Below are 18,294 nucleotides of genomic sequence, written 5' to 3' on the forward strand. Positions count from 1 at the left end.
CATGACCTGAGAAGAAACCAAGAATCAGATGCCTAACCAACTGAAATACCAAGGTACCCCACCAAGATACCTCATAATTTTATCATTTTAAAGTGAATCTTTGGACTTGGAATACAACCTGTTTGGGGTCTTAGAAAAAAAATAACCTTCTTTCTTCCCCTTTTTCTTAAACTTATTGTGTTTCTACCCCCCCCCCCGCTCCAGCCATACATTTGCTCTCATTTTACTAAAATCAAATATTAAATTATTCTCTGACTATATATGCCAGCTACTGGCAAAATGAAGTGGCTGACATATACCAAGCAGAAAGAATTAAATATTTTCAGTGCCATAAACAGAGAAAACTAACTATAATCAGTACAAAGAACAAACATACTCAGCATAATAATACTTGTAATGTTTAAAAAATTAACATACATAAATCATAACCATAACTGGCCTGATGATTCAACTCAAGAAATAAAGGACTACTTTGGAGTAAAGAAGTATGTGTGTGCACGCTAAGAATATTAAAATTGCTATAACTTGATTACTCATAAGATGGAACGTATGCTAGTTTTACTTTCTTTTTTCACTGACAGTAGACTAAAAGAGCTGCATTTTTTAAATACATACCTGTAGGACACAGGGAACGAAAGCCTGCTCGCTGACTAGGACTTGGTTCTTGGCAGTCAGGGTCCCACTGCATTCTAATACAGGAAAACCTGCTAAAGTAATCCCTACAATGAGGGACTAGCATCAGAATTCTCCAACACCTTTGTTTATTGTCCTGTTATGACTAATCAATTATTATCAATTAAACAGCAGAAAACAAAAAGGCTAGTATGTATGTGTGTGAACCATCAGAGCAAGGATCTATATAGGCTTTTTAAAAAGTATATATGGTGCTTAAAACTTTGACCCAGGGAGTGCCAAATATTTTATTTTTCCAATGGTTACAAAGAGCAAATTAAATTATTTTTTCATCAGCTTTAAAAAAATAAGTAAATCCTGCCATTTGCAACAATAAAATTATGCTAAGTAAGCCAAAAGACAAATATGCATGATCTCACTTATGTGTGGAATCTTTAAAAAGAAAAGAAACAAACAAACCCTAAGTAGAACAGAAGTTAACCACAGAGGCTAGAAGGTGGAGGAAAAGGGAAGATGGTATGAATCAAAGAATAAAATTTTTCAAAATAAGAAAAAAACAAAAAGTAAAAATTTTCAGTTATAAGATGAATAAATTCCGGAGACCTAATTTATCACATGTAACAATAGTACCGTATTGCACACTTGGAATTTGCTGAGAATAGATCTCAAGTGTTCTGACCACAACAAAAAAAATAACTATGGGAAGACCTACGTTTACATGTTTGTAGTAATCATTTCAAAAGGTATACATACACATATCAAAACACCATGCTGTACACCTTCAATGTATACAATTTGTAAAAAAAAATTTTTTTAACGTATTTTTTCACTGTAATTAATGACTCAACAACAGGACCAACAATGGGTTTCCCAGAGTGCCTCAACAGGATTCCAGAAAACAAAGCAAAGAACTTAAATTTGATCCCTGATTTTCTTTTCAAGGAACTTATAGAAATAACAGAAAATAGTATTTCTAGTTCTAAACCACAATCTACTTGTTATTAAGAACATTCCCAGGAGAGCAGAGGAAACAAACCCAAACAACACAGAATGCTGGGCAGTCACATTTGATGAGGGATGCTTCCTTGCAAACATGGCATAATCCAGAAGCCAGAAAATACATCATTTTGGCTGGTAAACAACATCACTATCGGAGGTTGTATAAGAAAGAGGAGACAGGAAGGAGATGCCAATGAAATAAGATGAAAAGGCCATCTGGTCAAAAAGTCGTATATGCCAAGTTGAAAAGTTTGAACTCCATCCTATATACAGTGGACAGCCATATCACATCAATGTTTTTAGAATGATGGTGTGGAAAATGGGGAGAGAGGGTCGGCAGTGAGTGAAGACAGAGAGATTGCAAAAACAATCAGGAAAGGATGAATAAGGGCCCACAAACAAAGACAACTGGAAAGAGAGAAGACAGGAATGGGTTAACAGATGCCAGATACATTTGTCAGGCTGAATCAATCTGCATGTGGAAGAGAAACAAGGGGAGGAAAGAGAAGGAGTAAATCTCAGGCAACTGGGTTAATGGTGACATAATAAAGAGAAGAAACACTAGAAATGCTGACTCACATGAGGGGAGACAGCAATATGAATACATTTCATTGTAAAAAAAAAAAAAAAAAAAGGTGATTTTAAAATGTCTGCAACATTATCAACAACAGCCAATAGCCAAACTATGGAAGAGCCCAAATGCCCACTGACTGATGAATGGATAAAGAAGATGTGGTACAGGGACGCCTGGGTGGCTCAGTTAGGCGTCCGACTTCGGCTCAGGTCATGATCTCGCAGTTCATGAGTTCGAGCCCCACATCAGGCTGTGTGCTGACAGCTCAGAGCCTGGAGCCTACTTCGGATTCTGTGTCCCCCTCTCTCCGCCCCACCCCTGCTTGTGCTCTGTGTCTGTCTTTCAAAAAATGAATAAACATAAAAAAAAAAAAAAAGATGTGGTATATATATACAGAATATTACTCAGCCATCAAAAAGAATGAAATCTTGCCATTGGCAACAATGTGGATGGAGCTAGAATGTATCATGCTAAGCAAAATAAGTCAGAGAAAGACAAATATCAAATGATTTCATTCATATGTAAAATTTAAGAAAAACAGATGAACATACTAAAAGGAGGAAGAAAAGAAAAAGGAGAGGGAAACAAACCACAAGAGATAATAAGAGAACTCTGAGGGCTGATGGAGGGACATGGGTGGGGGATGGGCTAGATGGGTGATGGGTATTAAGGAGGGCACTTGCTGTGATGAGCACTTCAATGCAAGTGATCAGTGAATTATACTCCTTAAACGAATACTGCACTGTATGTTATTTAACTAAAATTAAAAAAAAAAAAAAAAGGAAAAAAAATGTCTGCAAGACATCTAAGTGGAGATAAAAAGTAGGCAGTTGGAAAGACCTGAAACTCTGCACTAGATTTTGGAATAATTGATCGATGTGGACTGAAACCAAGTTAAGCAAATAAATGTGTTCAAAGGAATATATAATGAGAAAAGGTCCAAGGAGACCCCAAGAGAACATAAACATTTAAAGAGGCTTTAAAACTTTCAAAGCTGATAGGATACAGGCCTGCACATTAGTTATACTAGAAAACTATACATTTATTTCAGAATACTGCTTACTACTCAGCATTTTAACATGGGGCGGGGGGAGGGATTGCCTAAGATCCAGTTTAAAAGCCAAAAGGGAAAATCAGTTCCAGGACTATGCGATCATGGCCTTTTCTCACTGTTTCAAATTCTGCCCAAAGGGATCAAATAATCACCAAGTTTTAAAACGGGAATTTGAGGGGCGCCTGAGTGACTAGTCAGTTGAGCATCCAAGTCTTGATTTCGGCTCAGTTCATGATCCCAGGGTTATGGAATCGATCCCCTCATTGGGCATGGAGCCTGCTTAAAATTCTCTCTCTCTCTCTCTCTCTCTCTCTCTCTCTCCCTCCCTCCCTCCCTCCCTCTCCCTCTCCCTCTCCCCCTCCCTCCCTTTGCCCCTCCCATGCTTGTTTTCTCAGGGAAAGTAAGTGACTTGGCCAAGGTCACAAAGTTTCTTAATCCTTGAGATAAGAATAAAAGTCAGTGCTGATCCCTAACCATTGTTCACCAGCATTGGCTTAATTTTCTCAATGTCCAGCAATCAAATCTAATCTTTAAAGATAAAGATTTACTACCTTTGACAATTTAAAAAAACAATAATGGCTTAGAAGGCTCAAGAATATTTCTTAAATGTTCTAAAGCAATGCAGGTTTCAAATGTGACTAGTTTGGGGGAATAAATACAGATTACCTACCTGCTGAAAGTACTGCTTTGTTTCATTCAGCACTGTCATTTCTTAAAAGTTATTAACTTAGGAAACTTCAGCTAAAAATTTTGAAAGGGAATGAAGTACTGACATACACTGCAATATGAACTTTGAAAACATGCTAAGTGAAAGAAGCCAGACACAAAATGCCATGTATTATGATTCCATTTATATGAAATGTCCAGAAACAGATGAAACCAGAGAGACAGAAAGTAGATAAACAGTTCTCGGAGGTTGAAGGAGAAGGGGTGAATGTTAACTGCTAATGGGTGTAGGGTTTCTTTTCGGGGTGATGAAAATGTTCTGGAATTAGTGGTTATGGCTGCACAACTTTGTCAATTATTAAAATCACTGAAGTGTACATTTCAAATGGATGAATTTTATGGAACACGAGTTATATCTCAAAAAAATAAATGGAGCATTTAGGTTTTTCCTTCCATATTCAGTAAGATTTTAGTCATTCAACCTATGAACTGAAGACTAAAATAGCAAAAGAAAATAAGGAGGAAATAATTCTGTATTATTTTATTACAGAACATACTTAGTATATTAATTGAATGTTTATAATGAATATACATTCATAAACTAGACTTCTGGAGAAAAAAATTTTTCAAATTAAGACTGCATTTAAAATGTCTGTGGTCCAAGCAAAGAAGTGCTGACTCACATTACAGCTTTAGCACTGCTCAAGTATCTTCCTGGAGATTTTGAGATGCCTAACCTGAAATGACATTCTAGTCTCCACACACACACACACCCCCACCTCACTTTTCTACTTAGCCTTCAAATGTGAACTCAAATGTCATTCTAAAAACTGTTTCCCTAAACCAGTCTTGAAGGTTTCCCCACCCCCAAACTGTCATGTCTTTGGCGTTTCCATTGATGCCGTGCTTTCTATAAATGAGAAGGTCCTGGCTATGTGACTTTACTTATATCCTGTATCCCCCACATTCTACCCATCTTTACATTGAAGTGGAGCACACACAAGGCCATTGTTCCTGCAAATGCCCATAAAAACCATCTGGAGATCTTAAAACATAACAACAACAACAAACCATGCTAGGCTGACATGTATATGTCAAATTTATGAATGCCCCGGATAATTCCGATGTACAACCATGAACTCAGATCATAAGCAAGTGGTCACAGAAAATATCTTCTAGTTTCTACACCCATACACCAGCAGCCTTCCCAATGAAACTGGGAGAAGATTCTGACAGGAAACAGGTGAGGTTTGGCCAAGTATTCACTGATCTCCAATCGTATCAGTGGTAGGAACCTGAATGGAGCTTGCAGCACTTTCAGCTTAACCCTTTCCTGAAGGGCACCAATAAAGACAGGGTGGACAGAGTGCTTTATTTGAAAAAAAGTAAAGGCAAGAAACCGCAAGCTTTACAGCTGTAAATCACTGTGCCTCCAACTGTAAAAAATGACTTTTCTAAAAAGCCAAAACAAGAATTCTAGTATATGCAGGTGTGTAGGGAAAATTCTACTGGAACAGCACTTTTCCCTACTCTCTCCAAATGAGAGTGAGGAAAACAGACACAAATATCCACCGTGGGTTGAAAACACAAAATTCAATTTAATGTATAAATGAGTGTAATAATTCTAATCTATTTTTAGGCTTAATGAGTGAAAAAAAAATTTTTTTTAAGTAGGCTCCACTCCCAGCATGAAGCCCAACGCAGAGCTTGAACTCATGACCCCGAGATGAGCTGAGATCATCAGGAGTTGCATATTTAACCAACTAAGCCACCCAGGTGCCCCTGGGTGAAAATATTGTTTAAAATTAACATTAGAGACGCTATGCTCTGATGCAGTGATACCTCAAATGTATTTTGCTAGTAAGAAATAGCAAGAAAGAAGGGAATAGCTGCTCTTTAGTTCCTTCTCACCAGAACCCCAAACTTCCCCAAATGCAAGGATTCAGAAGGGCAGGAGAGGAATACACCGCCCCAGACCAGAGGCATTCCATCCTATGTGAAACTATTACTAAACAGGGATTCACTTGTGCAAAAGCCTCTAATTAAACTGCAGTAAGGAGACTTCTGATGAAAAAGAAGAAAGCTAAGCGCTTAGACTCTGCACATGAACATGTTTTTCCACTTCATCTGTCCAAATGATAAAATATACAAATACATACAGTGCCAGTTATTATCGAGGGGCAGATAAGCTCTGGCGCCTTCCATCTACAGCACCTGCAGTCTATAGATTTACACTGCAGAGGTTCGTATCACAGCTCCACCAACCATTTAACACCTCTGTGCAGGCTTCTATATCTGTAATGCAGGACTAATACTAACATCCATATCATAGGATTGCTGTTGGAATTAAATAAATTAATGCATGTAACATGCTTAGAACAATGCATCATACATAGTAAGTGCTCAATAAAAGATGTCTTCCTTACATAATAAAAACCGTATGACCAATCTCACTTCAAGAACAGTTGTCACACAGCATTCTGGTGAATGATTCATACCCTAAGTCTGAACTTAACAATTCAAAACTTAACAATGCTTTCTTTGCCCAACAGTTCTTGATGTCAACTCTCTACACGTAGTATTTGGACACTAATAGTTCTTGTGGGAACTTGATAATTATATGTAAGACCCTATCCATCACACATACTGGATTTCTGGAATATGCTATACTTTTATGCACTTTCTCCCTCTCCCTTTCTCCTTCCAGCTTTCCTACCTGCTATTCCATCTACTCAAACTCACTCCCTCCTTCTCTTCAACTTTAATAACATTCTCTCATCCTTACTTTCCTTGACCCTCAGACTAGAGTAAATCTCATGTATATCTTCTCTCACAACTCACCTCACCTAATTTCTTGTTTCATGACGTGTTTCTTAGACAGGGATTGTCTTTAGACAGGGATGTCTTTCTTGTTCACCTAGCTTAGAGCTAAATATGCATTATGCATTTCAATAAATGCCCATTTAATTGAACTGAAACATGCCTTAAGAATGGATTTTTTTAAAAGGATAATAAAAAGGCAGACAAATTGCAATGTTATGGAAAAATGAAATTCGGCATTGGGCTCTTAAATAGCTTACTAAAGTCACTTTTGTCCCTGCCCTATTTTAAGGGGTGAAGTGGATGGTAATGTCCTTAAGGGTCATAAAAACACAGACTTTATGGGGACATTTTCCTTAGAATAAATTAAAACATCTTTAAAAGTTGTGAAGAAATAAAGGCACCCATAGTCTCAAAACATAAAAATAACATGTTATGCTTCCTTCTAGTATTTTCCTGATATTGTACAATGCCTTCAGTTACTAGATTGTAAAGACTTTGAAAATAAAAAACAGATTTGCCCAAAACAGACCAAATTACTGAGAGACACATACTGAAAACTAAGAGTTTAAAATCTCAACAGGAAATAGCCAAAAAGCAAAATATGTCAACATTAGATTCTGAAACCAATGTCTAAAAGCACTTTAGAGACACTTGGCTGGCTCAGTCAACAGAGCATGTGACTCTTGATCTCAAGGTCATGAGTTCGAGTCTGAAGTTGGGCACAGAGATTACACTTATTTATTTATAATAAATAACATAGGAGGACTTTTATAGCTGAATCCTAATAATTTAGAAACATCTGAGTTGTAGGCCAAGTCAGAATTATAAAAATTTTGATCTCTAAGTATCCTCAGGGGATTTTAGAATAGCTACAACCAGGACTTTAGCAAATATACAATACCCTGAATAGTGTGGTACAGCTCTGAAAGACAAAGAAGTCTTTCTGTTGATTCTCTGAGGGCTCATCCAATCACATAATAGTTTCTGCCACCAGAGATGCTAGGACCAGTTCTCAGACTATGGTGATGTTACATCATATCTAATCCACAAATTAAAGAGAACTATTTAACATTAAAAAAAAAAAGTTCACTTAGGAAGCAGTTTTAGAAATTGCTAAGACTTCAGGTGAAGTTAACTGATTCCCTATTATACCACCTCCTAATTTATATATTCATGCTGATGTCCTTCATACCCTAAATTTGCAAAGAAAATTTTAACTATATAATAAAATACAAGTCCAACTCATCTTTCATACAGGAGTATTCTTGATATAAAATTACTACATATACCTTTCAGATCTATTTTGTTTTCGGAAAATGAAATTATATAGTAATTAGGCACCTGCATCAAAACTGTGATTACTACAACTGTAATGCCCAAAGCCCTGGTGGATGCTATCCTCATCTCCTTGTTTCTGTATTTCTCTAGTGCATACGTATCTGTAACTCATGATAACAGATTTAAATGTTATGTTCACAACCCATACTACCAGAATCTGTAGCACAACTTATTTTCTTCTTAAAACCACTTACACACAAGTAAACCATCCTATAAGGTATAGAGGGGAAAAGCAAAGATATCAACTTGTAAGCAGAATCCTAGTTATCCAACTTCTTTGCCTACAGACTCATCAGAGAATGAAAACAATCGGCATTCTAACGTGCAAAACTCTATGCCTATGAAGTGGTCACAAGTGTGGAAAAAATTATGAACTTCTGCTAACCAAATGCATATTTCTGATGTCATAATTAGTCAGCATGGTGGATACTCAGGCAACGCTTGATAATCTGACAAAACTCAGTTTCTATTGTGGGAGAGCTGATCAACCTGGACTGAAGAAAGTGCTTGACAGAGAGAAGCTTAAATAACACCACAGAGGCGCCTGGATGGCTCAGTCAGTTAAGCATTAGGCTCTGGATTTTGGCTCAGGTCATGATCTTACAGTTTCATAGGTTTGAGCCTGCATTGGGCTCTGCACGGACAGCACAGAGCCCACTTCAGATTCTCCCTCTCTCTGTCCTTCCCCTGCTCATGCTCTCTCAAAATAAACTTAAAAAATAAATAACTATTTTTAATTTACTTTCAATTATGCCCACATTTCATAATCAAAACATTAGGCAGTATATTAAACAATATCCTTATAACCTGAAAGTTTAATCACTACCAAAAGTAGTCCAGGGATTCTTAACCTGGAATCCATGGAGACCAAGATGATTTACAAATAAGCTTGTCAAGAATCTGAATCCCAACGCACCTGGGTGGCTCGGCTGGTTTAACGTCCTGACTCGATTTTGGCATACTCTACGGGGCAGAGCCTGCTTGGGATTCTTTGTCTCTGCCCCTCTCCAGCACTAGAATGTGCACACTCTCTAAAAATAAACGAACTTAAAAAAAAAAAAAATCTGAATCCCCAGAAGTCACCCGCAAAAGTAAGGCTTATTTTCCTAGGATGGTCAGAAAATTCTTAAATTGGGACAACAACCAAAAGAGCCAAGAATCACACTGTTTCTGGTCAAATATTTACTATAAAAGTTTATCAGTTTCCTAAGGATGTTTTAATTACATATAACAAGTCCATCCTCATCACGTAAGATTTCATGGCTTTTTTTTAAATGGGAAAAAAACATTATTGAACTTTCAAGGCTTAAAAAAAGGGCCAGTTTCCTAAATAATTTTTCTTAGTAAAAACTACCTTATATACTAGAATAGATATCCAATGATCAAATGAGTGGCTTTTAAATAGTGCTGGGGGAGGGGGGTCCTGGGTGGCTCAGTTGGTTAAGCACCATACTCTTGATTTCAGCTCAGGCTGAGCTAAGCATGGAGCCTGCTTAAGATTCTCTCCTTCTTCCTCTGCCCCTCCCCTGCTCACGCACACACACAAGCACGTGTTCTGTCTGTCCACCCCCCCCTCAAAAAATAAATAAGGAAAATAAACAGTGATAGGGAAAAAGTGACATCTGTATTTTTAAAAATCAAAATTATTAAAGTAAAAAGTATACACAACTCAAGCCTAAATGCAGAGTCAGATCACATCAGGTTTTTAAAAATCTGGAACCAAATCTCACCAACAGAAGAATAAAAATCTAATCTAAGCAGGTTGGTTTGCCAGGTTTTAATCAAATAAGTCAACTCCTTGAGTAAGTTAACTACTGTTAACTTACTGTTTCTTAAGGCTATATTTTAGTTTTCATGATTTATTTTGAGAACACAAAAGAACATCACTCTATTTTTTTTATTTTTTTGTTTATTTTTGAGAGTGAGAGAGCGAGACAAAGACAGGGCATGAGTGGAGGATGAGCAGAGAAAGAGAGAGACACAGAATCTGAAGCAGGCTCCAGGCTCTGAGCTGTCAGCACAGTGCCCGACACGGGGCTCAAACCCACAAGCCACAAGATCACGACCTGAGCCGAAGTTAGACACTCAACCAACGGAGCCACCCAGGCACCCCAAAAGAACATCACTCTTAACGTAACATGTAAATCTGAAATAAATTTTTGACCAAGGCCACAACGACAGATCTCATTTATCTGCCCCCCAAGTAACTGTAATTCTTTATGACGAGTAGGTTAGGGAGGACCTTTTATTTTAGGTGTCTTTTAATGTGATTTCAAGCTTTAATTGCTCAGTCACTTTGAGAGACTAAAAAAGCTCTGGCCCAGGAAAAGAGAAAAAAGCAAATTCTAAAAATTCTAGCAAAACATGAAACTGCCAAGATTCACTGTAACTCACATGTGTACAAAATACCTCTAACTATGAGACTATTACAGCACTGTTTGCATGCAAATTTGGAGGACAATCTAAAAGTCAGCATTAAGGTCTAACCATACGGTTCCACAAAGAACCCCTTTAAAAAAGGAGTCACCCGGGGGTGCCTGGGTGGCTCAGTCGGTTAGGCATCGGACTTCAGCTCGGGTCACGATCTCATGGTTTGTGGGTTCGAGCACAGCATCAGGTTCTGTGCTGACCGCTCAGAGCGTGGAGGCTGTTTCGGATTCTGTGTCTCCCTCTCTCTCTGCCCCTCCCCTGCTCGCTCTCTGTCTCAAAAATAAACATTAAAAAAAAATGGGTCACCTCAAAGATGTATTGGTTTGGAGGGAATAGACTAAGTAAGGTATTAGCAACAGGAGGAGGGGAACAAACCTACTATATACATACTAAGTCTCTCTGTCTTTCTGGAAGAACACAATAAAAATAATGGTTGTCTGGGCAGGAGAACTTCAATGCTGAAGGACAGAGGAGAGTATTAATTTTCTCCATATACCCTTTAGAACCTTTCAAGTGCTGTGCTCTATGTATGTATTCCCTATTAGACAGAATAAAAAATTGACTTACTTTTCAATGAAGTAGAGATTAACTTTTAGCTCAGAGATTGACTTTTGGCTCAGACACTGGTTTAGATAGAATCTACTAAGCAATAACAATGTCAAGTTAGGATATAGCATAACTCTCCTAAAACGTCTTCCAGAAATTAAAGCACATTCATTCATTCAACCAACAGTTCAATGCCTACCACATCCTTTAGATATTAGAGCAATGCCCAAGTCTTCTAAGAATCCCTGTCTTCATGGAGATTTAGTAGGAGCAGAGATAAATGGTATAAAATGTAACTTCAAATAGTGATAACTGCTACACAGAGAGGGAAATAAAGGGAATAAAGAGGAACTACAGAGGAGGGGGAGAGGAAAGCTGTGTTTTGAGATGACACGTGAGTCAAGAACTGAACAATAAGCCAAAACAAGCAATGCAGTAAACAGAAGGAAAGCCCTGTGACTGGAACAAACTTAGTCTCTTATTGTTCAGTGTACAGCAAAGCAACAGTGTGGCTGCAGTGGAGTGACCCAAGGAGAGACACGCAGGAGATGACCTCCGAGGTAGGAAGATGTAAGGCAGACCTTGAAACTAAGCGGGGGTGGGGGGAGTCAAGATTTTATTCTAAATGTGATGGCGAACCTTTGTAGAGTTCTGAGAAGGGGAGTGACATGATCTGTATTTTAAAAGGTAACACTAGCTGCTGCTTAGGAGGCTAATACAGTAGACTAGGCAGCAAATGATAGAACTGAAAAGTGGTTTCAGAGAGAAGAGTAAATGTGTCTGATAAAATATGTCTGGGTGGATCAGTAGGTTAAGCGTCTGTCTGACTCCTGATTTCAGCTCAGGTCTTGATCTACGATTTGTGAGTTTGAGCCCCATTATCTGGCTCTGCACTGATAGTGCAAAGCCTGCTCGGGATTCTCTCTCTGCCCTTCCCATGTGTGTTCACGCAGGGCGTGCATGCACATTCTCTCTCTCAAAATAAAATTTAGGGGCGCCTGGGTGGCTCAGTGGGTTAAACCCCTGACTTCAGTTCAGGTCATGATCTCGTGGTTCATGATCTCTTGGTTTGAGCCAAGCCCGGCGTTGGGCTCTGTGCTGACAGCTCAGAGCCTGGAGACTGCTTCAGATTCTGTGTCTCCCTCTCTGCCCCTCACCTGCTCACGCTCTGTCACTCTCTCTCTCAAAAATAAAATAAACATAAGAAAAAAATTTTTAATAAACAAACTTAAAAAAAAAAGAATATATTTTGAAAGTTAAGGGGCGCCTGGGTGGCTCAGTCGGTTAAGCGGCCGACTTCAGCTCAGGTCATAATCTCGTGGTCCGTGAGTTCGAGCCCCGTGTCGGGCTCTGTGCTGACCACTCAGAGCCCAGAGCCTGTTTCAGATTCTGTGTCTCCTTCTCTCTGACCCTCCCCCCTTCATGCTCTGCCTCTCTCTATCTCAAAAATAAATAAACGTTAAGAAAAAAAATTAAAAAAAAAAAAAAAAGAAAGTTAAGTGCCTAGAGAATTTGCTAGTGGATTGTATAGGGGAATCTGAGTGGGACAGTAAATGTGTGAAGAGTAATTCAAAAAATCACCTTATATTTGTATAGTTATTTACAGTTGTCAAGGTATGTTTACATACATTATGTAATTTCATTATAATAAGAGGCAAGGGAAGGTCACACCAGGTCAAAATCCAAGTTCTGCCTCTTGCCAATTTTAAGGCCCCAGGAAAGTCATTTGAATGATTTCTAGACTATAAAAGGTAGTCTACTTCACAAGATCAAGATCTGCAAGTATCAAAAGGTTCAAGAATTTTGCAAATGTAGGGGTGCCTGGCTGGCTCAGTTAGTGGACATGCAACTCTTGATCTCAGGGTCGTGGGTTCAAGCCCCACACTGGGTGTAGAGATTACTTAATAAAAAAAGAATTTTGCAAATGTAAATAATGACCAGTTGGAGGTAAACAGCATCCTATTATTAGCTGTCCACCACCACCACCACCATCACATTCTATATGGAACCTTGTATTGTGGTTGACAGAGGAGGCAAACTTAAAAAAAATTTTAACTAAAAAACAAACATTTTTGCATTGGCTGTTATATGTAGGGGATGAATCACTGGATTCTACTCCTGAAATCATTACTGCACTATATGCTAACTGACTTGTGAGTAAATTTTAGAAAATTAAAAAATAAATTCATTAAAAACACTTTTACTGAGTAAAGGAAAATATACATAACATAACAACAACAGGCACTAGGAAAAACATTACAGGCTTGTAATCTTTCCTAGGGATTGGAGAAAACAGTTCTTTTAAGATAAGCTATAAAAGGCATTGAAGTTAAACCACTTAACTTTTACAAGATAAAACTCAAATCAAGCCCCCTTAATAGAGATGTGCTATCCACAAGATACTGTAAAATTATGATCATGAGTTATCACTGTCTTAGTTAAATAGTAAAATGAAAATACCTAGTGTAAACTAAATTATTGTGTGCCAAATGAACTAAATTATGAGGCCTTCAATTCACTGTCATAAGTCATTTCTGTAACTTCATTAAACAAAGCTTCACAGAATTTATTTTTCCATCCAAGGCTTTTGTATTACTGCAGAATATGTCCAGAGTCAAGCAAACTGGAAAAGAAAAAAGTTAAATCTTTAATTCATTACGTGTTCTGGAGAATTATCTTGAATATAAATTTGTATTATGTAGTTGATGACCCGAATACAGAAAACAAAAATTTAAATGAGGGATCCTCTATCCCTCATTTTCAACTGAGCCTCAATAAACATGATGGGGCCACGTGAGCAAAACTACATCGTTAAGAACCATCCAGTGCACACAGCAATTAAACTGCCTTGTGCAGAATCTGAGACAAATCCATAATACAACAAATTTCTCACTATGAAGGTTCACTTTATTAAACTCCAGCATACCATGACAATCTATGCTACTTCCCTGATTTCTAAGAATTTCTACCACATAAAACGTCTTATTTCTCCAAATCAAACACCTTTTAGGTTAGAGATATCCTCGCCATCTCAGATATATTTAAGTGCAATTGCACGAAGCACTACACAATACATCATCCTTCAAAAGATCCTGGGCTTGCTATGAATCTCCCCGCAAACTTTGGAAGAACAAACCAGGCTATGCCAAGGAAACGATGCTGCAAGTTAGTCACTTTAACTCGCATACAGAGGTTCTGAGGTTCTGAGCAATAGAGGTTCAACGAAAATTTTGATTAAAAATGACAAGAAAGTTCAAGGTTTTGTTTTTGTGCACTGCAAGAAATATTGCACATCTGAGGACCTGATATTACGTAAAGAATTTACAAAACAAATATGTCGATTTCCATGCTTCCATATGCATTTGTCAAAGTGTAGTATTTATAAAGAGCCGAAGAATGGTTTAAAATTAAAAGTGCATAAAATCAAGAGGCAAAGGATTTCAGTCTCCCATACCTGCGCTGCCCCTCCCCTCCCCCAATGCTGTGTTAAACTATTCCCTCTGAGCAAAAACAGCTCTCAGAGTTTGCCAACCAGAGTAAAATCACTTCACAGAGATAACGGGCGGAAACGTATTAAAAAGGGAGGAGATCACGAAAGCGAGGGCAGCGGGACGCGGAGCCCCACGTCCCCGGACCCCAGCAGCCAGCGGCGGACATGTGCCTACTGCTGCAGGACGCGCGGCCCTCCCGGAGCCGCCTCCCGGGGCATAGGGCCCCGCCCGGCCTCATTCTCCTGGTTCATTCATTCTGAATCCGGGGCTTCCGCACCCCCGCGCTCCCGCCCGGCCCAAAAGAAGGCTCCAGGGCTGAGGAGCTGTGTCGGGCCACAGCTCCCGCCCGAAGTCCGGGCCCCGCCGCGATTCCCGCGCGCCCGCGGCCTCCTCCCAGGTGGTCTGAGAGACTGCAGAGGCCCGCACCGGCCCGCACCCGAGACCAGAGCCCCGCAACCCAGCGGCCCCACCCTCCGCCAATGTGCAGGCCGGGCCTTCCCCGCCTGCGGGGCGGCCACCTGGAAGCCCCCGGTCTCAGCCGCCCGGCTGCCCCACCGCGGCCGGAAGTCTCCCCGGAGCCCCCTCCCCAGCGCCTGACTTCCCTCGCCGCCGCGGCCAGACCCTCTCCGCGCTGGCCTCGGGCCTCCCAGCGCCGGCCGCGGGCCGAAGGAAGCGAGGAGCCGCGCCGCCGGGTCCGCCGAGCGGGCAAGAGCAGAGCACAGAGCCGGGAGTTGGCCTGGGCGGTTACCTTGATAATCCTGCGGGGCAGCCCGGCCATCTTGTCAGAACCCGAGTTCGGCCTCTGGTCTCGACTCTGGCTCCGCTAGCCTCACGCACGAGTGGAAGTCCAGGGCTCCACTTCCGGGGGACGTTGCCGCGCCCGCCGCCGCCGCCGCCGCCGCCGAGGCCCCTCGGGAAATGTAGTCCCTGCTCGCGCGCGGGCGGGCTTCCCTCGGACCTGGCCCCCTCCCCCGCGTTCCCCGCCCCAACCCCGGCCTGGGGATGGCGGAAGTGACGAGTCCCGGTGGGGCAGGGAGTTGGGGGAGGCGGCGCCGGGCGGCGCGGAGCTCCGGCGCTCGTGGCGGAGCTCGCCGCGCGGTGGTGGGACTGTGGGGCCGGCGCCCCGCCCGCACCAGTGGGCGACGTAACAGAGGCCCGGGCGCGGACGCAGCCCATTCATTCATCCGCTAGTTTTTTGGTTCATTCAACGTTCCTGCATTGCGCGCGGCCGCAGTTGGCGCTGCGGTGAACGACTGCGGTGAAGCTGAGCTGCGGGCCCCTTCCTTTAAGGGAGGTGGAAGATGGGAACTCAGTAGCCAAACTCGTAAATGCGGGCTTCGGAAGTTATCCGCGAAAACCCTAGCCAGAGAATTTTGATATTTAAATTTTGATATTTAAATTTCACATAAATCGGTCCCCTTAAAACCCAGAGAAAGCTGAAAGAAAGCGTTTGGAGAGAGTTGGGGGCAAGGAAGTGGCTTCTGAACGCCCGGACCTCGTGGTTGAGACGCAGTGTTGCTAGCTGGAAGAATGACCAAGGACAGGATTAGGGAGCCCAGAGTAATCCCTAAAAGAGGGATTACCCATGGAGCGCAAGGCTCTAAAGGAAGATTAGAGTGGCGGTACCTGAAAATGGGATTGTTCGGGAAGCATTTTTGTGACATCCTGGTGATTGCTTGCTTGCTATAGTTTTTTCACGGGTTTTATTTTAATTAATCTTCACAGCAATCTTAAGATGTTGTCTCCACTTTACAATGTCCACTTTACAAATGCGGTCCAGAAACGTTAACTTTTTCCAAGGTTATGCAGGAGAAAATGGAGCTGTTTTGATCCGAGGCGTGTCTCCCAAAACATGGACCCCTTAACTGCTTAACCACAGTTTTTCCTAGCACAGCACAGACAGTAGATGGTGAATAAAGAATGCCAGGTGCTGTGTTGGGGGTTGAGAATATAAAGACCCTAACTGCCTGCCAGTAACTTAGAGTCCAATAGAGTAGAGAGACAAGTAAACAATTAATTACAACCCAGTGTGTTAAGGGGTATAATAGAGGTTCCTCCAAGGCGCTGTTTGAGCCCACAGGGGCATTAATCGATTGACAAGTCAGAAAAGGTTTCCCGAAGAAGTGAAGTACTTCAAGGATAAATGAGAGTCTAACTGATCTGGTAGGGAAGAGCATGTCAGGCATAGTAAATAGCCTGTGAAATGGCACTGGACTACAAGAAAATAATTGTATATCTATCTCTGTATCTACATCTATTTATATGTAGAGAAAGAGAGAGAGCATTAAAGAAGTGGAGACTATGAGTGCAAGAAACCTAGTAAAAATGATAAGAAAACATGTGTGGGGCACAATGCAAAATGATTACATGGATTACCTCATCTAACTATAAAGTTCATAAGGTAGGTTCTCTTATTACCAGTGCTTTTTAGATGAGAAACCAAGCCTCAGAGGTAATAATGAGAACTTCACATAACCAGAAGCCTGAAATGAGTGGTTCTGTGATTAGAAGAATCTGGGATAGTAAATGACATCGGACAAGGATACTTTCAGAATATTTTAGAGAAGGCCCAGGAGAATTCACCCTGATAGGAAGAAAAGCAGCATGACTATTAGGTTAGAAGTGTGTTCTTCCAGTTATCTTGTTGCCTAACAAACCAGCTCAACCTTACTGTTTAAAACGACAACAATCATTTACTTAGCTCTTGAATCTGCAATTCGGGCAGGGCTTGGCATGGAAGGCACATCTCTGCCCCATGCTGTGCTGTGTCAGCCTGGGCAGCCTGAATGGGCCCAGATCCACTTCCAAGATGGCTCACATAGCTGGCAAGTTCATGAGACTATTAGTTTCTCTCCAAGTGGGCCTCTCCCTGGGGCAGCTTTGCCTTTCTCAGTACATGGTGGCTAGATTCCATGGGTGACTCTTCTAGCTAGCAAAAACAGAGGCTGAATCGTCTTTTTTGACCTAGCCCTGGGAGTCACATTGCATCTCCCATGATAATTTATTGGTTGACTAATCACAAAAACCCACGCAGTTTCCAAGGTATGTGGCATGGACTCCACCTCTTGAAAAGGGAGTGGAGAGATTCTAGAAACTAGCACAGTATGTGTGTGATGGAAGATATGGTTGTGGCCAACTTTGGAAAACACGAACTATCACAGGTACATTTGTTAGTATGCTTACAGCCACCTGTCTTAGGGTCACCTGCCTGTGATTCCAAGTGCTGGTTAGAATAAGCATGTCCAGAGCCCTTCCCTCAGAGATTCTAATTCTCTAAGTCAGTGGTGAGGCCTGGGAATCTGCATTTAAACATGAGTGATTTTTATGGATCCTAAAATTTGAGAATAAAAGATTTTGAATAAACATCAACAAGAATGGATGAACCCAAAATGTTGCCATGTGCCTTTTTTGGCTATTCTCTATTAGGATAGATAATGAGTATCATGCAAAGTAAGAGTGAGGGTTCTGGAGCCCTGATCTAGGTTTGAAAACTTAATATTTGCTTAGCTTGTCTAGCTTTCATTTTCTTCATGTATAAAATGTACCCACGTGTGACTGTTGTGAAGTTTAAATGAACACTACATAGCTCTTAACAAGGCCTATTATTTTTATAATCTTAATAGAACTAGGTATAGTTTTCCTTAGGAAACAAGATTTTTAAAACTTGACAGTATAACTTTGTTTGGCAGAGGCTGTTTGATGGCATAAAACACTCTTAAGAGTATTAATACTAAAATATA

General features: G+C 40.7%; 1 protein-coding gene across 1 annotated transcript in view; it reads right to left on the reverse strand.

Annotated features, from left to right (window-relative positions):
• UBE2N (ubiquitin conjugating enzyme E2 N) overlaps positions 1–15,480 on the reverse strand; it is a 35,914-nt gene extending 20,434 nt beyond the window's left edge. Inside the window, exon 1 of the mRNA XM_027071104.2 lies at positions 15,303–15,480. Within this exon, the coding sequence (XP_026926905.1) occupies positions 15,303–15,332 (30 nt within the window). The 5' untranslated portion in view covers positions 15,333–15,480. The remainder of the gene's footprint in view (positions 1–15,302) is intronic.
• Between the last annotated feature and the right edge of the window lie 2,814 nt (positions 15,481–18,294).

This window comes from Acinonyx jubatus, chromosome B4 (assembly GCF_027475565.1).
Source record: "Acinonyx jubatus isolate Ajub_Pintada_27869175 chromosome B4, VMU_Ajub_asm_v1.0, whole genome shotgun sequence".
NCBI classification, from domain to species: Eukaryota; Metazoa; Chordata; class Mammalia; order Carnivora; family Felidae; genus Acinonyx; species Acinonyx jubatus.